The sequence below is a fragment of the Mastigoproctus giganteus genome, chromosome 12 (assembly GCF_048544385.1).
Source record: "Mastigoproctus giganteus isolate SK-2022 chromosome 12, ASM4854438v1, whole genome shotgun sequence".
NCBI lineage: Eukaryota > Metazoa > Arthropoda > Arachnida > Uropygi > Thelyphonidae > Mastigoproctus > Mastigoproctus giganteus.
This window is the reverse complement of record NC_143586.1, coordinates 88,849,748-88,874,095: the sequence shown is the minus strand read 5'-3', so window position 1 is coordinate 88,874,095 and position 24,348 is coordinate 88,849,748. Positions and strand designations below refer to the sequence as shown.

At 36.1% G+C, this 24,348-nt stretch overlaps 1 protein-coding gene across 1 annotated transcript in view; it reads right to left on the bottom strand.

The window, feature by feature from the left end:
• The window catches only part of brun (trafficking protein particle complex subunit brun), a 379,016-nt gene that overhangs the window by 153,533 nt on the left and 201,135 nt on the right, over positions 1 to 24,348 (bottom strand). Inside the window, exon 15 of the mRNA XM_090385832.1 lies at positions 2,945 to 3,071. Coding sequence (XP_090241958.1) covers positions 2,945 to 3,071 — 127 coding nt within the window. The remainder of the gene's footprint in view (positions 1 to 2,944; positions 3,072 to 24,348) is intronic.

Here is a 24,348-nt window from a genome sequence, read left to right as displayed (position 1 = left end):
TAAGTAAACATCCAAAAATACGACATTGTCCAAGGAATCATAGTGTGTTCACCATATTTCTAAATCATGCTCTAATCTAATTTTTCCGCTTTGTTTATCCCCATTATTCCAGTTCAACTAAATACACCTCACTTCATCACACACTGTCATAAGGGCAATCTGCGATCTTAGTTTAAGCTGAGTTTCTGAATAAAAAAGACCACGAGGATCACAAAAAAGATTAGTATTAGTACTGGAAAATGATGCAATGAAACAAGCTTATACTGCATTAGTCATTAAAAAAAAAGAAAGAAGAAAAATCCCACATCATCTGTTCATCTCCTCTAAATAACTTTTCCTTAAATTATTCAATTCACCGACTTCCACAATGCCAGATGGAAATTTATTACAACAATCAACTTTGGCTGAAAGCTAATTTATGCGTATCTATCCTGCAACTATCCTTCTTCAATTTAGATTTATGACTCCATATACGTGTGTGTTATTCGAGATATAGAAAGAATTCCATCAACATTTACCTTACTCAATCCATTTAGAGCCTTAAACACCTAAATTGGACCTTCTCAGTTGCCTAGTTTTCAGATGCTGCAATTTGCAGTATTGAAGTCTTTCTTGGTAAAAGTAGCATTTTTTACGGTGCTCTTCTATGCACCCATTCCAAAAGATCCACATCTTTCTTAAAATGAAGCTTCCAGGTGTATTCTAACAACCAAAATAAAAAAATTACTTAAAATTAAAATATATATTAGAATTTCATGAACAAAATGAATCATGAAGCTGCACTGTTAATTTTACTCAGAGTTTTCGTTTCAGTTTTGATTTTATGTGATCCATATCACCAAATAAGGACTTCCTCCCCACGCAAAATGAACCATTTTAAAATATTTCATGCCTGTTTTTGGAAAAATATTGAATGGTAATCAGCATACACATCCTTAATGTGCCTAGTAAAGGATAGCAAAAGCTTAAAAAGTGGTACTGACCTTGAATTAATCTGCGATGGCTTACTTAGGCATCGTGGTTAATATTTAGGTTGAATTGTTAAATTGAGTTTTTAGTTTAGTTTTCAATTATTCGTTTGCTTCTTTACTTCAATGACAACCAAGGATTGGATGTGTACGCTTCTGTCTCCTTGTGCCTATTTTAACTCAGTCAATACTTACCTACCTCCTCCCTGGGCGCCTCCGTAGCCAGGTGGGAAGGAGCAGCAGTGCGTAACCCACACTTCTTGATTAGACTCGGGGTTCGAGCCCATCACCACTAAATACCGAGGATGCGGAAAGGTCAGGGAATGACCACCGCATATTCCCGGAGCAATATGGCCTTAGTTGCTAATGCTCCTAAAAATCGAATAACAAACAATAACAAACAAAACAAACCTCCTCCCTTTTAATTTTATTCAATTTAACAATTCAACCTAAATATTAACCACGATGCCTAAGTAAGCCATCGCAGATTAATTCAAGGTGAGTACTGCTTTTTAAGCTTTCGCTATCCTTTACTAGTCTATTAACATGGTACTTGAAGATCTCTAAAAATTTCGTATCTGCCTTAATGTGCTTGGGGGAAAAAATTTACCCCAAGGGGGATTTTGCTAATGAAAAGCTAGAAATTGAGTGATGATTATAATATAATAATTATAATCATCACTTATAACAGAATGAATGAAAAATGCATATATCCCAAGAAATTTTGAGAAAACAATGAAAAGCGCAATAGCTCTTTTATAAATCCCAATTAATAAAACACCATTTAAATTCGACAAAAGAAAAGCTAAAAATCAATTTAATAATAATAAAAAAGCCATTTGTCCGGTGCCATATGAGTAGCTATAGGTGGTCAAACATAAAAAATGAAGCATTCCCTAAAAGAAAATCACTACACTGTTCATTACTATTTTCATTGTGTTCTCCAATAGTAGCAGTGGCTTCAAAAACCTTGATTTTAAGAGACATTTAATAATCTGAAGTGCAAATTTCCTGAAAACTAAATTAAATTAAAATAAAATTGTTTAGATATCTAAACTTAATAAATATATGTTAATTACATGCAGTGATGAGTGTTCTGTTATTTAGTGAAATCATGTTTTATAGCATTACTCACTATTCAACAACTCAGAAATTAAAAGGTCTGTAACTAATGCAAGTAGCAGAATTTACTCTTACAGTTACATTATCTTTTCAAAGAAATATGATTCAATGGTTCCATGCAGAGAAATAGAAAATCATAAACTGCAGCAATAGTAAACACCATAACCTGCAGAAATAGCATACTTTCTTAATGAAGCAGCTCTTTGACATAACTCTTTAGGATTTTCCTAAGTCTAGAATCTGCAATTCTGTTTACTGACATCACTAGAAAAATCAAAATGGGTTTCATGGATCATTAACAAACAGCTCATCAAATTTGTTTTAATCTTCAATTTATCAAAAACCCAGTGACAAAATTTGTGATGTTTCCAATGAACATGCTGAAGTTTCTGATCATAAAGGATTTTATATGGTGATAGTTGAAGATTTTCATGAAATAATTGCTTCTGACATGCGACACTTGCTTTTCTGACATCACTTTCAACTGAAAGGTAATGGGCTGACTTTTAAGACTTTTATGTCCAACTACTGTAGGCATGGTGGCCACTGTTTCTTGTATTCTTAAGGTAGGATGTTTTGTGCTCTGACAAATAAAAAAGCAAATGGCATTATGAAATGAGGCATCTCTGTGCTGAAATTCTCTTTTGTGTACTCTGAGTTTAAATAACAGATATATATTTCATATACACTTACATAATTTTAAATCATAAATCACAACCTTCAACTTTCCCAGACTTTATCTGTTACACAGAAGAAATATTATTCAAATGTACTATTTCTCAAAATATATATATTTAAAAAAGTGTCAGTATAAATGGCCCACCCTATATATTATAAATTTGCTTGAACATTACCTAACACTTGTAATTCGCCTGTACTGAGAGGAGTACCCAACAAATTAACAGGATATGGCCCAGATTTAGCAGGTAAAGTAAGACTTGCAGGAAAACTCTCAAAGGCAATTCCATCAGCAAGCAAACCCTAAAATAGAATTTATTTATGACACACCTTTCAAATGTCTTCACTTGTTTATGGAATTATTTATTTTAAATTATTTTCAACATTATCAATTTCTCATTTTAAAAATATACAATTTCAAAAATGCAGAAATGAAGGGAACAAACACATGGGAATTACATTCTAATCAAATAACACTGCAGTGCATGAAAATAGAAATAAATAATTTTCTTTCTATGAAATAAGAAAGAAAATGAAATGAAAAAAGGAATGAGTGAAGAGAACAAATCCGCAGGAATTACAATCTAATCATATAACACTGCACTGCATTAAAACAAAAAGAAATTATTTTTGGAATCAATTATAAAAGTTCATACTATTTGCTGAACAACCTCACTCCTTTTAAGAACTAAAATGACAAAAGATAAATGATTAAAAACCATTAAAATATAGGATGGAATAAAGAAGAATTCCATCTGCCAGGGCCCCATTTTGTCAGGAACCACAAGACATCAGCATCTGAAACAATAAAGGGACACAGCATTACAATAAACTCTAAACCTGCCAAAGGGCTGAGCTTTAAAAGAAGTGGGCCTATGTAAATCACCAAAAAACAAAGTACTTACCCAATGAAGGATGAATACAAAAAGAAAGCACTGTCAGAACTTCTTCAATTATTTTCCTCCCAATGTCCTCCAACGAAAAATGAATCATTAATTTCTTCATAGTCAATGCAGTGCAGCATTATATGATTAGATAAAAATTAATAAAATATACAATAATAAATTTCATTTTATACTTGGTATGGCCATTCATAGACTGAAAAGTGTTATGCATGCAATTTTTTATGCTGACTAGCAAATTCAGAAGAAAAAATAATACAAAAAAGTGAAAATAAAGTAAGTAAAATAAATAAAATTAAGTCTTAATTGTATCAATCAGGAAAACATATTTAAAAAATATATAATACTGTAAAAATAAAAAAATCAACTTATTATAAAATAAAACATACAGAAAACCAAACGTTTTGCATAGATAATACAAATGAATAATTATAAAGATAAAAATATTTTTAAAAAAGACAGTAAATTAAAATTACAAATTATTAAAATAAAATAACTCACAATGGTAGCTAACAATGGCACTGTGGAGGCCAAAATACTGATGGAGCTGATATTCAGGTCCTATTTGTGAGTCAAGGGGGTCACATTTCATCCAAGACTGTTAATTACCCTGGACATGTTCTCCATGTGCAAAGTCAAAAACACCACGATGGAGGTGACCACCAAAGTGTAAACCCATGTATGCAAACTACACCATACAGAGAAATGGCCAAGGTACTTCAAGAGTACAGTTTTAAAATTGTATTAGTAGGCTAACTGCTAAACAGCATACTGGACCAAACCAACTGGTAATGCTTTGGGATAATGGTTTTCCATATTTGGTGTCAAAGGACATAGAGTCCCAGGATTTTCTGAGATTCTATGCCCTTTGGTTAGTTCAACTTAATGTCCTACAGTTTGTCCTGCAAGAGTTAATGAAGACACAAAGTGTCTTCCTTTGAAAAATAATTAAACTGCAACATTTAAACTTAACAGAAAAATATTTCTTTAAAATTTATATCAAATTATGAATATCAATACAAGAAAAAAGAATGTTTACTAGTAAAACTTCTAGAAATGGTCTTGTGGCATTTGAAGTTGTGTCATGTATATATCAAAACAATGGGGGTAACATGCTTATATATCTGAAAAAAATCATAGAGTGGGCCAGTAAGCCAGATAATCTTATAATGGAGGATTTTAACTTCACAAATATTGACTGGAACTTGTGGATTGGTCACTCATATACCAGCAAGACTTTTCTGGATTTACTGGATGATTGTTTTCTATGGCAGCATATTTGAGAGGCAACCAGAGGGAGCAATACTCTTGATCTGATCATCAGCAGTGATTATTTATGCATTATTTATGATTATTTATGCAGAAAAAGGAATCACTAGGTGGCAGTGATCATAGTGTACTGATGTGGGATTTACTCAAAGATGTTAACTACCATCAGAGGTAAAGGGAAGGGTTTTTGCATTTGTAAAGGTGACTACAGTGGTCTCAGACAGTTTTTAAATTCTATACAGTGGGATCAAGCGGATGGAGCTGATATTCAGGTTCTATTTGTGAGTCAAGTGGGTCAAATTTCATCCAAGACTGTTAATTACCCTGGGCATGTTCTCCATGTGATGATGTTACCAAAAGCAAATTGTATATGGAAAACATTCAATGAATTAATCTTGGAAGCTACTAGGGTTTTCATATCAATTAAGAAATAAAGTTCAAGGTTTAGGCCTAAATGGATTCAGGTAAACTAATGAGGCTCATGGCAGAGAAGAAAAATGCAAGGCATGCATATAAATTATCAGGAGACACAGAAGCCTATGGTAGACATAAACGAGTCTGTAATCAGGTCACAAAGGATGTTAGTCAAGTGAAGGCAGATTACGAGAAATATTTGGAAAAGGATGCAGAGAATTCTTTATATAAACTCTAAAAAGGGATAAATCAGATTGTTTGTTTGTTTGTTATTTGGTTTTTAGGAGCACTAGCAACTAAGGCCATATTGCTCCGGGATATGCTGTGGTCATTCCCTGACCTTTCTGCATCCTCCGTATTTGGTGGTGACGGGCTCGAACCCCAGTCTAATCAAGAAGCGTGTGCTACGCACTGCTGCTCCTTCCCACCTGGCTATGGAGGTGCCTTAATATTAACCAGATTGGTCCACTTGATATCAATGGTTTGACCGTTGATTGATCCTACTCAGATAGCAGACAAACTGAATGGGTATTTTGCAAATATATTCACACGAGGAATCTGCAAGGAAGTGGAGTATGAAAGCTTATGAACTCTAACAGGGAGCTTAATGATTTTGTAATAAGTAAGAGGAAAGTACAGGAGAAATTGTTGAAGTTAAACATAAGAAAAGCACTTGTGTTGGGTGGGATCTATCCAGTTACATTCAAGGAGGCAGCGAGGGAAGTAAGCCAACCCTTAGCCATAATTATGAGAGCATCCTTGGACTCGGGGGGGGGGGGGAGGTCCCCATGGACTGGAGATATGCAAATATATCTTCAATTCACGAAGGGAGATCAATGGGTGACACTAGTAACTACAGACCTGTTAGTTTAAGTTCAGTTCCAGGGAAAATAATGGAGTCACTGGTTAAAGAAGCATTGCAGGATCATCTGGTAAAGATTGTAGTAATAATTCAAACACAGCATGGTTTGTTAAGGGAAAGTCTTGTTTGACCAATTTGATAGGATACTATGATGTGGTCAAAAGGAACTGGATGCAAAAAATAATTTTGATATCATATACTTGAATTTCAGGAAAGCTTTTGATACTGTTGCACAAAAAAGACTACTGTAAAGGTTAGAGCAATATGGCATTGAGGACAAGTTGCTACAATGGATAAAAGGATGGTTGAGTGAGAGAACACAGAGAGTGGTAATCAATGGACACTGCTGTTGGTGGAATAATGTTATTAGTGGAGTACCCCAGGGTTCTTTGTATGGCCCATTGTTCTTTTGTATATTTATCAATGATATTGAAGAAGGAATATCAAGCTTAATGTTCAAGTTTGCAGATGATACAAAGGTTGGCATGGTTGTTAATGGCAGTAATGACAGTATGCTGCAGCAACAGGATCCAGAAAAGTTGGGAAGATATGTTGATAAGTAGCAACTGAATCTTAACATTAACAAATGCAAAGTACTGCATATGGGTAGAAGTAACCCCAGAGTAACATACCAACTGTGCAGTAATACACTCATGGAAGTGGAGAATGAAAAAAACTTGGGGGTGATTGTGCAGTCAGATATGAAGTTTTCTGAACAGTGCAAACAGGCTGCAAGAGTAGCTCAAGGGGTCTCGTCAATGATATACAGGAATTTTGCAAGCAGGGATAAGGAGGTGATTATCCCTTTGCATAAGGCAATGGTCAGGCCTCACCTTGAGTACCGCATACAGGTCTGGAGGCCTCATTTTAGGAAGAATGTAGAGCTGCTGGAATGAGTACAGAGGAGATCAATGATATTGATGAGTAGAATCAAGGGTTTCTCTTACCAAGAAAGGCTTAAGTTCTGCAAATTGCCATGTCTGGAAACTAGGTACCTGCGAGGTGATCTGACTGAGGTGTATAAGGCCTTGAATGATGTGAGCAAGCTCAATGGGATTCTTCCTCATGCTCAGATTACGAACCTGCTAAGTCATAAATTCAAACTGAGGAAAGACAGTTGCAGAATAGATGTGCAGAAATTTGCCTTTAGCCAGCAGTTGGTTGATTGCTGGAACAAGCTTCTTTCTGTCATTGTGGAATTTGATAGCTTAAATAAATTCAGGGTAGAATTAGACAAACGTTTGGAGTGAATGGGCGGGTAAAATGGGAAGAGTTGGTTTTTTTTTGTTTTTTCGCTGATGCTGTATAAGCTTTCTTTCTTGCATCACTCTATTAATGCAAATAGCTTTGACGATGACCGCTGTCATTGCAAAGCTATAGTTTCATATGCCGCCTCTAGGATATCTAACTTGACTAGCAATAATTTTCAAAATTCTTTTTTAGGCAGAATAAAACCTTGTAATACAGGATGTGATGCAAGAAAGAAAGCGTTTGAATCAAAAAAAAAAAATCACACAACCATTCCCTCTAAAAGTTTGTCCAGTTCCACCTTGAATTTATTTAAGCTACCAACTTCCACAATGACAGATGGAAGTTTATTCCAAAAATTAACCACCCACTGGCTAAAGGCAAATTTCTGCACATATACAACTGTACTTCCTCAATTTGAATTTATGCTCCTCACGTTCGCAATCTGAGCAAGTGGTAAAATCCCATAAGAATTCAGCATGCTCAATCCATTCAAGGCCTTATACACCTCGATCAGATCACCTCGCAGGTGTCTAGTCTCCAGCCGCTGCATTTTGCAGAACTTACTGCCCTTCTCTGTACATGATCAAGCAACTCTACACCCTTCCTAAAATGAGGCCTCCGGACCTGCATGCAGTACTCAAGACGTGGCCTGACCATTGCGTTATACAAAGGAATTTTATTTATTTCGTATGATGTGATCAATACACGAAGGAACCAGTTTTTTCTTGCTTCCTTCGAATATCGTGGCTGGGATATCCAACCAACTGGCTGGTTCGGCACCATCGTGATATCCAGCCCGAGGCGGGAATGAAACCCGCGACCTTTGGGTTGCCAGGCAGGCACTTTACCTACCCAGCTAGCCCAGTCAGCATACAAAGGAATAATCACCTCCTTTTTTTCCTGCTAGCAAAATTCCTGTACATCAATGACAATACCACGTGACCTGCTCTGACAGCCTGTCTGCATTGCTCAGAAAACTTCATATCTGACTGCACAATCACATCCAGGTCGCTTTCATTTTTTACCACCCTAAATGTAGTACCACACAGTTGGTATGTTCCTCTGGAGTTACTTCTACCCATATGCAGTACTTTGCATTTGTCAATGTTAAACTTCAGTTGCCACTTCTCAGCCCATCTGCCCAAATTTTCTAGATCCTGTTGCAGTAGCACACTGCCATTAACAACCCTGCCAACCTTTGTAGCATCTGCAAACTTCGACAAAAAGCCTGATATACCTTCTTAAACATTTTTGTTTTCTGACAAAATCTCAATTACACTGGCCAATGTAATTTTTACCTAGACTAATATATCACATTAGTGTAGGTAAAAATTACATTGTCCAGTGTAATTAGTGTAGGTAAAACGAGAATATGCACATTGGTGTGCAAATTCTGTGTACTTTGGTTGTAAGACTGTGAACAACACAAAACTTGGTCTCCACATATGCGCTATTACTGCACCACAAATCTGAGGATATGGCTAAATGGGAAAACTAAAAGTATGCTTTTTGCTGTCCCTCTGGCATGGGAAGACCAGTGAAACCACATAGATGATTGCTATTTCTGCATGACAAAAACATCAGGAATGTCCAGAAAAGCAATCACAGCATCAAATATCCTAACATATCTTCAGTTAGGCCTGTTCCACCATAATAAATAAATTTATTAAATTTTCTGGTTATACTCTGGGATGACCACATGGTAAGAGTTCACAAGGTAAAGAGAATAGAAGAAATAGCACCGTATTTAGAGTCACAGGCTTGAACCCGGGTCACTCAAGGCATGTGTGCTTATGCACCTGCGTGCTTGACCACTTGGCTACTGCAACCTCATAATGAAGACTTGCTAATATCAGATCTTCTAAAATCATGTAATAATGGAAGTAACAATGAATATAGAAAGGATCCTTGTGTTGCAGACTTTGCTGGACCATCCACTTCAACAGATTTGGACTACCGACCAGAAAATTATAGCATGTCACACTTAATTAAGCAAAAAGAGTTGAATAACTTAGCTTGGGATTTAAATTTATCTAAACAGCAACCAGAACTCCTTGGTTCTAGGTTACAAGAGTAAAAGTTACTTGAAGCAGGAACTATAATTACAGTACAGAGAAAATGTCAAAAAGTTTTTTAAAAATTTTGTTACTGATGGTGGCATGTGATTCTGTGGTGATGTTAATGATCTTAGTGGTCTTCTGAACAAACTGGGAATTGAACATAATCCTAATGAATGGCATATATTTATTGATGGCTCAAAATTAAATTTAAAAGCAGTTTTGCTGCTCAATGGAAATACATTACGATGTTACTCTATGTCATGCTGTTCACTTGAAAGAAGCATGATGTCCAAGTAAGATGTGAAGTATGTCCAAGATCTTGAGTTCAATAAAGTATCCAAACTTTTCTTGGAATGTCTGTGTTGATCTTAAGATAATTGATTACTTGCTGGTCCACAGGGAGATTTCACAAATTATTGTTGTTTTCTATGTTTTTGGGACAATTGTTCAATAGAAGAGCATTATATGTGCAGCAGTGGCAAAAGAGGGAGGAATTTTTTACCATGGAGAAGTAAAAATTATGTTCCATTGGTTGAACTGAAAAAGGTACTTCCACCTTTGCATATAAATCTTGGATTAATGAAGAATTGTTGAGGCTCTCGATAAAGGAAGAAGTGGATTAACATTAGTAGAGGCATATGATGCAAGAAAGCAAGCTTATACAGTATCAGCCAAAAAAAAAAAAAAAAAACCTTCCCATTTCACCCACCATTCCCTCTAAATGTTTATCTAGTTCTGCTTTGAATTTATTTAAGATGTCAACTTCTACATTGATAGATGGAAGTTTTTTCCAGCAATCAACCACCGGCTGGTATATTCTGCTATAATATGGGAGTGTTTCCTAATTTAACAGATATCAAATTGAAAAAAGGAATTTCCATTGAGCCTCAAATAAAGAAACTCCTCAAAGATGATGTATTTGAAACAAAGCTACAGAATACATTATAAAGATATCGGCTACTGTATGTCTCTGAAAAAAATTCATTTTCTTCATTTTTTTCCCTCTCTCAATTTGGGAGATTTAAATGATGATCAAGTGAATACTTTCATCAGGACATATCCACAATGGAAAAGCATTACCAAGGTCTAAGATACAATGGATAAAAGGGTGGTTGAGTGGGAGAAGACAGAGGGTGGTAATCAATGGATGCTGCGCTTCGTGGACTAATGTTATTAGTGGAGTTCCACAGGGTTCGGTGTTGGGTCCACTGTTGTTTTGTATATTTATCAATGATATTGATGAAGGTATATCAGGCTTAGTGTCGAAGTTTGCAGATGATACAAAGGTTGGCAGTGTTGTTAATGACAGTAATGGCAGTGTGCTACTGCAACAGGATTTAGAAAATTTGGGCAGATGGGCTGAGAAGTGGCAACTGAAGTTTAATATTGACAAATGCAAAGTACTGCATATGGGTAGAAGTAATCCGAGAGGAACATACCAACTGTGTGGTACTACACTTAGGGTGGTAGAAAATGAAAAATACCTGGGAGTAATTGTGCATTCAGATATGAAGTTTTCTCAGCAATGCAGACATGCTGCAAGAACAGGTCATGGGGTTTTGTCAATGATATACAGGAATTTTGCTAGCAGGGAAATGGAGGTGATTATCCCTTTGTATAAGGCAATGGTCAGGCCACGCCTTGAGTACTGCATACAGGTCTGGAGGCCTCATTTTAGGAAGGATGTAGATTTGCTTGAGCAGGTATAGAGAAGGGTAACAAGATTAGTGAGGGGAATGAAGGGATCCTCTTACCAAGAGAGGCTTAAGTTCTGCAAATTTCAGCGGCTGGAGACTAGACACCTGCGAGATGATCTGATTGAGGTGTATAAGGCCTTGAATGGATTGAGCATGCTGAATTCTGATGGATTCTTCCACTTGCTCAGATTACGAACCTAAGGTGGCATAAATTCAAATTGAGGAAAGTTGTAGAATAAATGTCCGAAAATTTGCCTTTAGCCAGAGGGCGGTTAATTTCTGGAACAAACTTCCATGTGTTGTTGTGGAGTTGATAGCTTAAATAAATTCAAGGAGGAACTGGACAAACATTTAGAGGGAATCGTTGTGTGAATTTTTTTTTTGGCTGATGCTACATAAGCTCATACACTTGCCTTCTTGCATCACATGCCTCTATTACTATTACTATTATTACTATACTGGCATGATGAGAGAGATTACTGCTGGAGGAAATAATCTCTCTCATCATTCTTAAGAAGGAAAGTTAAATGAACTACAAGGTAAACTCTCAGGGTAGCAAACATTTCTAAGGAAAACAGAATGCACATGGTACATGTTGGATTAAAGTATTTCAAAATGAAAAAAACAGCATACATATTATTATATGATAACTGAAATTTATCGTTCATTAGGTTACTAAAATTTCAATATTTCTTTCAATGGAGACATGTTAGAGACATAATATTCCTATTTTTGTAATCAGTGGATCAATTTCCTCTAGAATTTCCAACTTTTGCTATAGAGGTAAAAACAAAAAAAATTGTTTTGGTTGGCTAGTATTATCAGTTGCCTCAATCATTACTCACATCCACTGTCCTCATAATTGATGTGAATGGTTAGTGCAATATTGAGTCAGTTTGGTGCAATGCTGGGAAACAAAAATGAGAGTATGAGTATGTTATAAACAAATGGGTGTGATAAGTATAATGAACTATATGGACCAACAAACCAGAAATGTCTTATAATGGTGCATTTTAACTTTCCAGATACTGACTGAAACTTGGAAGGTTTGGAATTCAAACAGTAGCAATTAATTTCCTGAATTTACTGGATGACTGTTTTCTACAGCATGTTAGAGAGACAAGAGAAAGTGATGCTCTTGATCTGATTATCAGCAGTTTCTCTTCATGCATCAAGAATCCCCAGGAGAAGGTTACCAGTAATTGTAATTGTAGGTAGTAGTAATTGTTGCAGAATTTACTTAGATATGCAATACATCATCATTAATTCAATATCAGATTATTCAAAATGTGATGTATTTTGAAGTCACTATTGTTCCCTGATCAACTTTATAGGGTTTCATATGCATTTTCGTATGGATTATTTGAATACATCTACAGTGAAATATGAAATCAAACTGGGTCCATGCAACTTGTGAAGAGCTTGTCTAATTTGAAAAGACTGTCAAATCCTTACAGGCAAACATCATTATAATAAAAAGTTGCCAGTGTATTCCATAAAATATCATTATGCGATACCTTTAAATTTTATATTTCTAATTATTTCTCCAAGAATTGGATGTGGAATCATAAATTTACATAATTTTATCCCACATTATAGGTGCACACATCTAATCTATTTTGTTTACACCACAGAAAACAAAAACCACTAATGATAGACAATGAGAAAAGAATCATAATAAATATGCTTCAGAGAAAAAATATAATTTCACATAAATGTAAAAAAATTAATAATTCTTATTAAGGAATTCACAAGTTTAATTTTTGGGAAGTTTCATTTTTGCTCTCGTAACAGTCATACAGTTCAATGTACATTAAAACAAGTGCTATGTTATTTACTATGTATAATTGTAGATAAATTCTAAAGAGAGAATATCAATATTGTGGGATATTATTCACTGTTTAATGTTTATAATAGGTGCAAAAATAGAAGGGTATATTTCTCACCTCTTGTATTGCTGCACCTTCAGTTAACTTTGCAACATGATGCTAAACTAATCTTAGTAATTACAGCTATGTAAACTAATCGTAGAGGGCCTCTATGAACTGGTGACCAGTTTGCTGTTAGAGAGAGAGTGAGAGCTCAGTGTGGGTAAAGAATTAAAAATATACATTTGAGTACAATTGTGAAATTTTATTTTGATTGTGCACAACTAAATTATTTTCTTCTATGAATAAATCAAGTCACTAATTACAGAATCCATGCTTGGATTAAATGATTCTAATATCCTGAAAATCGTTTTTTTTTTTTTTTTTTGTTATGCATTCTTTATTTTAGTATACGGGTGCATATAATATTTAAAAAAATATATTTTATTCCACAACTGAGGTAAAATTTCACAACGGTAATCACACTTTTTTTTTTTAAGCTGAACTCAGACACTTAGCATTTTCTGTCAACCGTTCTGCTGTTTTAAAGTGACATCCAGCTGGTTACCAGTTCACATAGCAACAATAGGTTGCTGCTTACTGCAAGTGATAAAGCCAAAAAGGGAGAAATATTGTCCTTGTTTACCTAGCTTAAGTATTAAATGGCAAATAATATTTCAAATATAGTCTCTCTCTCTCTCTCTCTCTCTCTCTCTCTCTCTCTCTCTCTCTCTCTCTAAGGTATGATGTACAATTAAAAATAATAAACACATGGCACTTGTTTTGATATAGAGCTTATATACATTGAGCAGTACTGGTATAGAAGCAAAAATGAAACTTAGCAAATCTTGTTATCACATAGAAGTTTACTAAATTTCTCCACAGCACAATTTTTATCTTTCTTGTGTTGATTAAATTCATGTTTACATTCTTTCAATGCGTGTCTACCACAATGAAACTAAAGTACTATAATATTTAAAATGAGAATTAATGAAATTCTGCAGCGTAAATAAGACTGAATAAAAATTTCTCTTGATTAATTAATATTCATATGTTCTGAACTTATATGGATACTTGGAATTAATTAATAGTGGCAAATGATGCAAGAAAGCAGGCTTTTACAGCATCAGCCAAAAGAAAATAAATTATCTCTATTTCACCTATCCACCCCTCCAATAATCTGTCTAGTTCTCCCTTGAATTTATTCAAACTATCCACTTCTAAAACAGCAGATGGTAGATTGTTCCTGTTCCAGCGATCAAGCACATCCACTGGCTGAAGGCAAACTTCCACACTTCTATTCTGCAACCATCCTTTCTCAATTTGAATTTATGTCCCCTCATGTGCATAGGCTGAGCAAGAGGAAGAATCCTATCAACATTAATTTTGCTCAAGCATTCAAAGCCTTAAACATGAGATCACTTTGCTGGTGCCTAGTCTCTAGATGATGCAATTTCCAGAATTGAAGCCTTTCTTGATAAGAGCACCCCTTTGTTTCCCTCAACAATCTCACTGCCCTTCTCTGTACCCATTCCAGCAGTCTACATCTTTCCTAAAATGAGGCCTGCAGACCTGTACATACCAGTGCTTAAGATATGGCCTGACCAACAAACCCATTTAAACAGAAACAGATGCATTTTCATCTTTTGAACTTCAAATTAACCAGATTTTATGTAGCTGCTGTCAAGTGTAAAGGGAAGTGGTTGTGCTTTTGTAAAGGCAACTGCAATGGTCTTGAAAGTTTTTAAGTAATTCTTAACAGGACAAAATGATGACACTACCAACTGAAACTTCTAAATTGCAAATTCTAAAGTGAAAGTATTCAGAGAGGAAATCATTTAAGCTACTAAACTAAAGTTAATACTAGAGCACCATGTCTATATATAGCCAACTACTAAGTAGTTGAAAAATGGCATCATTTAAGTATATCTCATATTGTGAATACCTTCACGAGTTACCATGATATTGCACTACTTCAAATAAGTAATGTTTCACCAATGGTGAAGACTATTGTTACTTATTCTTGGCAGATACCCTAGTGTTGCAATGATGACAACCTAGTTGAGAAGTATAACTTCACAATATGAGAGATGCCTGATGGTGTACAAGTAATTAAGATTACATAATACATTTAGGGCAATAGCCTCAGGTTGCGTAGAAGTTATAGAGAATAAGTAACAGTAGTCTTCTCCACTGGTAAAGTGTTACCAGTTATTTGAGGTAGTGCAATATCGTGGTAACTCATTGTGAAGGTATTTACAATATGAGATATACTTAAATGATGCCATTTTTCAACTACTTAATATTTGGCTATGTATAGACATGATGCTCTAACACTAACTTATATGTTAGTTAACTTCTACATAACCTGAGGATATTGCCCTAAATGTATTATGTTATGCTACTAAGCTTTTTAAACCAACAAAATAAATAAATTTTCTGTTTACACTCTGGGAAAATTAGATAATGTCAGAAGAGTTCACAAGGTAGAAATAATAAGGTAGAAAGGTAGAAAGAATAAAGATCAGATGTGAGGGTACTTTTGTACCCTCACACCTGATCACTTGGCTACAGAAGCCTAAGAAATATTATTTAATCATTAGACCTGATCAATGTGAGATAAACTGAAAACACTAATGGCAGAGAATAAATATGCATAGGATATTTCTGTGGCCCCTGATAATTATAATTTCTGTGATTATAATTACTGTAAATTTCTGTGTCCCCTGATAATTTATAATTATCAAAGGACACAGAAATTTACAGTAAGTACAAACTAGTTGCAATAAAGCCATTGGGGGTAGGCACTAAGGCAGATTACGAGAGGTTTTTGGCTAAGAATGGAAACAAAGTAGCAAAGAATTCATTCCTTGCTTATGTTACCACTAGAAGGAAAGAGATAAGCTGAACTGGTGCACCATATATGAATCACATAACTATTGATAATCCTGCACTGCTCTTCTTAGACTAATGTTATCATTGGAGTCTCTTAGGGTTCAGTTCTGGGCCACTTACTGTTTTCAATACTGATGAACATATATCAAGCTTATTTTCTAAGTTTTCAGATAATGTAAAGGTTGTCAAGGTGGTTAACAACAGAATTCAAAGTATACTACAGCAACAAGATCTAGAAAAATTAGGCAGACGAGCTGAAAAGTTAATGAAGTTTAACACTGATAAATAAAAGTTACTGCATATGGGCAACAGTAATCCCAGAATACCAACTGGATGGTAGCACATGCATGGGGTTCTGTCAATGATATACAGAAATATTGCCAACAGGGATGAATTGATTATCTCATTGTATAAAGCAATGATTAGTACCTTGAGTCTTGATTTTTTTTTTTTTTATGAAAATCTCAAACACAAGAGGTGTTAGAACCTATAGTACTTCGTATTGTGCATGGATTGAAGGTTGAGAAGATGAAAGAAGATACTTGTTTACATTAGACTAGAACTTCTCTAGACTAATTTTCAGGATATACATATGAAGGAAGGCTGTTGCAGAAAACGAAAGTTGAGTGAATAAATGAGGAAGAAGAAAAGTTGGTTCTGTGAGTTTGAAGTTGGACAGTAAAAGGATGTTGACCATTGTTGTTATTTGGTGTTTAGGAGCATTAGCAACTAAGGCCATATTGCTCCAGAGATATGCGGTGGTCATTCCCTGACCTTTCCGCATCCTCCATATTTGGTGGTCACGGGCTCAAACCCCAGTCTAATCAAGAAGCGTGGGCTACACACCGTTGCTCTTGCCCACCTGGCTATGGAGGCGCCAGATGTTGACTGGTTGCAATACATGTTTGGACTGCTTTGGAAGAGAGAGCAGGAATTATAGAATCCAATTCAGAAGAACAGTGCCCATGGAAGTATCTACAGAAAAGGCATGCAGCAAAAACAGAATGTCTGTGAGACAGAGAGTGGAGAGATTCTGTCAGAGATGAATCATTAATTAACCTAATTGTACTCTTTTGAATGGAATCTAGAAGCCTCAGAGATGCCCCAGATGTGGGAACAATGTTCTATGGTAGGGGGAATGTGTAATTTCTACAGAGTGAACAGCTCTTGGAAGAAAAGTAATGCCGAGAGCAAAAGAGAAAACCCAGTTTTTTAGATGCAAAGGAAGCAATATTTGTAATGTGCTTATGCCAAGAGAGATTATAAGTCAAGGTAATCTACAGAGATATATGACCTTACCTAGAAATCAGAGTGTTATTGAAGATAAGCATAGGAGCAGAAGAATTCTTTTTGTGAGATATAAGACAGGACTGAGTTTTAGAGGGATTGAAATCAACTAAGTTATCTTTGCCCTGGAGAATTACCTGGACATCAGCATTTAAGGAATTGCTAGCAGATTTTCGAGAAGTTGAAGCTGATCGAGCAGGGCAAGGTTTCTCAAACTGGAAGGTGGAATACAATGTGCTATCATCAGAAAAAACTATGAATAGAATTTCTGGTCAATGGAAGAAGGTCATTAATATACAAGAGGAAAACAGTGGGAGAAAGAACTGAACCTTGGGGAACATTAGCACTAGTGGAGAAGTTAAAAGACAGAGCCATCAACCATCCTTGCAGTGAGCGGTCAGAGAAAACTGGATACCCAATTACAAAAGACAATTGGCACACCAGAAGATGAAAGTTTATTTAGAAGACCTTTATGCCAAACATGATCAAAAGCCTTTGAAATGTCAAGTGCAACTGCTTGAGTTCACCAAACTTTTCATTGAATTTGACCATAGATGGGTAACATAAGCCAGAATATCACCAGTGGATTGAAACTAACAGAATCTATACTGGCAATCATTGATGAGACGGAAGGTTTCTAGATAGTTTAAGGGTTGGTGGTTAATTGATTTCTCCATTACTTTAGAAAGAGTAGAAGTAATTGAAATGGGACGATAATTGGATGGGAGGGATTTGTCACCCTTTTTAGGAACTGGCTGGATATGAGCAAATTTCTAAGGAGAAGGGAAAACACCTTTGGAATAAGAAAGTGAAAAAAGGCAACACAGAACAGGAGCACAGGCTTTAAGGAAATGTGGAGAAATACCACTTGTTCTGGACATCCTACTGCTGGAAGACCACCGGAGGCATTAAATGGAGGGTACTAGGAATGGTGGGAGGTGGTTTACCAAGATCATCAATATGCAAGTTGAAAAAAAAAATAGGATGCTAATAGGTCAGCTTTATCTTTGACTAAAGTGGCAGCAGAATCATCTGGTTTTGACAGAGATGGGAACAGAGATGACAAAGGTTGCAGCCAATAGCTTTGGCAAGAGACTGGAATGTTCGATTACCATTTGAACAAGAAGCAAATTTTCTACTCTTTTCAAAATCCAGTTTGGATTGATTAATAACTGCTTTATAATTGTTGCGCACTATGGTGTAGGCAGAAAATCCACCCAGAGATTTGGTTACAAGACAATTATGATATGCAACATTCTTCTCTTGAACGGACTTAGCACATTTATTGGAAAACCAAGGTTGAAGCAAACGTTGACATCAAAACATTTGAAACAGTAATCCGACAAGATTTTAAGGTGGAGTGTGGAATAAAGGATTTCATCCTTACGAGAATACACTGACACAATATGAGCAAACATCGACATCGGAGGATTTGCAAATGTAATCCGATCAAGGAGAAGAAGGAAAGAAATCTCTCAGATCATCCCATTTTCCATTCTTGTAATGCCAAACAACATGAGGTTGAGAATGGCCAAAAGAGAAATGCTCCATTGGAGAAGATACCATCACATTAGCAATGGCCACATGGTGTGAGGAAGCCTATGGCTTATGCTGCACCAGCCAAAAAAATAAATAAAATAAAATACCAAAAAGTAAATAAAATAAATAAAAAATAAGAATAAGAATTGGGGAATCCCACTTCTTATATCAACCCAATCTGAGGAATAACCATTTATCACAATCCTCTGCCTCCTGCCCTGAAACCACCCAGCAATTCATCTAAGGATTTTCCCTGTGATTCCAACCTGTTCCAACTTATAAAGGAACCACTCGTGTTGGACTGAGTCAAATGATTTGAGGTGCCTCGAGGACCACTCACCTCGAATGTGCACTTAGAAGGGTTGTTTGTAAGAAAAAGATAAGAGCGTGTTGGGTGTATGGTTAGGATTGTCTAGTATTCTAGTAGGTAGATGAACAATCTATGCAAGGTTATTATTTGTAATTATTAGTAATTATTAGTAATTAGGTTATTATTAGTAATTGCAAAAGCCTCAGCATCTCTACCAGCTTGGTTCTTGTCACTAGAAAATGGAAACCAGCTGGAGTTGTAAACATTAAAATCAACAAGAAAAATTACCTCACAGTTAGGAAAGTTGGACTGGAGAAAGTCAAGTTTCAAAGAGAGGAATTGCAAGAGTTCTAAATAATTAGTGGAGTTGGGAGAACGACGAGACAACAGATGAATATAACAGAATGTGGTAGAGAGATTTTAAACCAGAGAAGATTAAAAAGAGGAGATTCCAAATTACTAAATCTGACAGGGAATATCAGAACGGGCATATGCACAAGTACCACCTTTGAAGTGAACGGAATCATAGAGCAAATAACTGAGATGAGCGGTGGTTGAATCAACCAATAACTGAAATTCTGTCAGAAAAAGTACATGAGGTTTGGCAGACTAAGTGGAAATTGACATCTTTGAGATAGTAATAGCAATAGAGGCATGTGATGCAAGAAAGCAAGCATATGAGCTTATGTAGCATCAGCCAAAAAAAAATTTTTTTTACACAACCATTCCTTCTAAATGTTTGTCCAGTTCCTTCTTGAATTTATTTAAGCTATTAACTTCCACAATGACAGATGGAAGTTTGTTCAGCAATTAACCACCCACTGGCTAAAGGCAAATTTTTGCACATCTATTCTACGACTGTCTTTCCTCAATTTGAATTAATGCCCCCTTAGGTTCGTAATCTGCGCAAGTGGAAGAATCCCATCAGAATTCAGCATGCTCAACCCATTAAAGGCCTTATACACCTCAATAAGATCACCTTGCAGGTGTCTAGTCTCCAGCCGCTGTAATTTGCAGAACTTAAGCCTCTCTTGGTAAGAGGATCCCTTCATTCCCCTCACCAAATCAACATCCTTCCTAAAATGAGGCCTCCAGATCTATATACAGTACTCGTGGAATGGCCTGACAAATGGAATGAGGATACGGCCAACCTGTCAGTTTTTAAATGTCAGCATCTGGCATGGTGGGGGAATTGGGCATTTTAGCTATTGGATATTGTTTGGATGCTGGGTGGGGGGGCCTGAATTGATCCTTCTTTGGATATTTCTTCGCATTTCGAATATCTTTTTAGCATAGTAGAAGCAGCGAGATTATACACTAGATGATCTGAAAGCCTCCTAGAGAGTTGCCAATAGGTTCAGTCTGGTGGCCTATCTAATGGCTGGCCTGCGAACACAGTTTTAGAGCTGTACACTCAAAATGTAAGGAAGATTGGATCTCACCATGATGTCCATCATAACGTCAAAACACATCAATCATACTGCATGATGGAAGAGATGGGGGGGTTTGCTGGAGCTTTGCTCTGGAGACTAAAAATGGGTTCCACCACTTCGAGTCTACAATAAGCAAAGTGCTGTTATTGCGCCAGTTGATGAGAGTAAGCTAGCACCTAGTACTGCCTAGTAACACAGAGGGGTGGCATTCCTCCATTTGGCACCTGGGTGGTCACTTCCAATATGCTAGGTGTCACATTTCAGGACTTGCACATGGGAGTTATACCCAGAGTTACTAACAGTCCCAACGTCACGAAAGTGCAAGCAGAGGATTTGGATGTCACAGATCAACCAGACTTTGCCAAAATTAGGTCCACTTGATTTGAATGTCACTCAAATATCAGTTCCATCAGCATTTTAAACTACCAGGATAAGGAGTATATTGATAGTGAGCACAGCTTGGCATACATGAGAGAATGTTGGTCACAGCCTCAGATTATTGTGTACTGGTATGGAAGCCTCATTTTACGGATTTGGAATTGTTGGAACAGGTGCAAAGAAGAGCAATAAGTTTAGTCAGGGACACAAAAGGGTATTCCTACCACAAAAGACTTTAGTTCTACAACTTGCAGAGCTCAAAAACTAGGTGCCTGTGAGGAGACCTGATGCCCATGATGTCCATCTCATGGCAATGGACATCATGGACATGCTGATGGCATTCTTACTCTTTATCAGACACACACATAAGGGGGCATAAACTTAAATCAAAAAGTGATTGCTGCAGGATAGATGTGAGAAAATTTGCTTTAACCAGAGATTAACCGACTGCCATCTGGTGTTGTAGAAGTGAATATTTTGAATAAATTTAAGGAAGCATTAAACAAATTATTAGAGGATATGGACAGATATGTTGGATGTTTTTTTTTTTTTTTTTTAATTTTATTTGGTAAGAAGTATACTGATAAGTATTTTTAGTACTGCATACTGGTCTGGAAGCTTCATTTTAAGGATGTGGAACTGTTTGAACAGGTGCAGAAAGAGAAACAAGATTAGTTAGGGACTCAAAAGGGTATCCTAGCATGAGAGACTTTAGTTCTACAAATTGTAGAACTTTGAAACTAGGCACCTGTAAGGAGATCTGATTGAACTGGTTAAGCTTCAAATGGATTAGGAAACTAAATGCTGATGGCATTCTTACCTTCTCAGACAGCACATATAAGGGAGGGGGGGGCATAAATTTAAATTGAAAAATAATGGCTGCAAAATAGATGTGCAAAAATTGGCCAGCACAAGAAAAGACAAAGAAGAATGAAGGGAAAAAAATAAAAGAAACAAGAGAATGAACAAAAAATTAAGTGAATGGAGAAAGAAATAACAAATGAGGATCCATTAATGCTGCATGGCTGGCATTACTTTACCAAAGAAAGGGGTTTTTCTTGTGCTGGCCAATTCTAGAAATCGCTGCTTTTCTGTTTATCGACTATCCTGCAACCAGAGGAAACAGCAATATTTAATATATCCACCTGCAATCCAAGTGAAAGTACAATAACCTTAAAATTACTATGTAACTGGCAGTAAAGTCCATATGTTTGATTGTTTCAATATTTGGGGCATACTTTCATAAAGTTTTATTAATTCCAAAAGAATCGAATAATGTCTTGAAGGCTGTGTGTTTCCATTATGTAAATAAAACTACCTTTACACTTACTTCAAATTAATCAATGAATAGCTGCCATTCTTCAAATTTATATTAAAATCCAAATTCTTCCATCAGTTCATTTATATCTAGGCACACGCACACACACGCACGCACGCACACACACACGCGCACACACACACACACGCACGCACACACACACACACACACACACACACACACACAAAGGAAATTTTGCACACCATAAAATGTTGACAATTTTTTACTTCTTTTTCTGAATATTGAAATTCTTGTGCTCCCAGCTAAAAAATTCCTTTCCTGCAGTCTTAAATCCAAAATGTTCTGTCCATTACTACTCTATGGAATGAAGTATGGATCTTCTCAATGGTAGATCCATTTCATTCCATATTTAATTCCAGTTTCTCCGATCCTCTGCTTTCTCAATCTGAATGGAAAGTATTTTCCAATTAGTAGTAGGAGCATTAGCAACTAAGGCCATATTGCTCCGGGGATATATGGTGGTCATTCCCTGACCGTTCCACATCCTCCGTATTTGGTGACCACTGGCTCGAACCCCAGTCTAATCAAGAAGCATGTGTTATGCACTGCTGCTCCTGCCCACCTGGCTACGGAGGCACGTTGGTACAGGAATAGGCAGACCTTCCCAGTGTGAAAGTAGTTTTATTGAGAAGAAATCATTCATATTTATTTTATTTTTACTTCACAAAAAACAGAAATTTTGTAAGAGAAACAGCAGCCTTCATTATGTCAGGTTGGTTCATGCTATACTATAGGAACAACAAATAGCATGCTCTTCTCTTCTTTCATCCAGTCAATCAGGTTTACATAGCATGATATGCAGCATGCATGCAGTGCCAAACTTGTCTTGACCTCCCAAGTATAAATAATATGCATGTTTAACGAAACTGTTCAGTGAATTCATACAGCCATGGTAATATCATTCCTCCATACCTGACTGTCAGAGAAAAACAAAGATAATAAAACAGACAACTGATTTTAAAATATAAACAGAAGACAAATGACACTAACATTAACAATGACCAATAACCTGTTATAACATGTTTATGCATGTTATAACAGGTTCTAATAACAGATGACACAATTATTAGTCATCACCTCCTATATCTCCTATAATTGAATTTCTAATGTTGTTACAAAAATCAGTTTTTGCATTAAAAAAAAAAAAAAAAAATGTAATGTATTGTAAAATTTGTACATTCAGATTCAGAATTAACACACAATTTACTTTTATGCTTTTGTTACTAAATTTTACTGACCAGTGATACTTGGGAAGGGGGGGTGCTCTAGTATAAACTATGAAAAACTAGTTTGATTATGCTCTTACAAGTGTCTTTATTTGTACAGGTCAGGCTCAGTACAATGAAGTATGTAAGAACAGAAAAGATTTAAAGTAGCTACCCCAAAGAAACCATACATGTTTGAAATGCCTTTCCATCATCAAATTTTTGACAAAAGGGAATGGATCAAGATTTATTCCACGAATGAACAAAAGGTGTATATGGTAATGCTGTCCCTTCTGAATATCAGATAAAATTTTGGTCTAAGCAGTTTAAATTTGATCAAGAATCCACAGATTACTTCTACTCAGGACAATCAAGGAAGTGACAACTTGGCCATGTCAAAGGTCATTTCTTCCTTGGCCTAGAATGTTTCAGAAACAGTGCATGGCTCAAATTTATGAGGAAAATTTACATATGCATGATGCAGAGCCACAAGGGTTTCTTTCAAGAGTTGTATATAGTGATGAAATCACCATATACAACTCTTGAAAGAAAACCCTTGTGGCTCATCAAAAATCATCACTGTGGATCTGGAAACAAATTGGGAGACCATTTTGTATGGTTAGAAACACTATGGGTCAGCATCATCCAAAAAATTCAGGAATCAACAACCTTCCATTGGGTAATTTGCCTGAGCATGCCTAACCTGCTTTGTGACTTCATTACAAACTAGTTTATATCTATCATAGCCTTCTGTATCATCATTTATAATTTATATATATGAATACGGCCTACGTAGCCGAGTGGTCAGGAGCGGGAGTGCAGTAGCACACGCTCTTTGAGTAGACCGGGGTTCAAGCCCCTGACTGCTCAA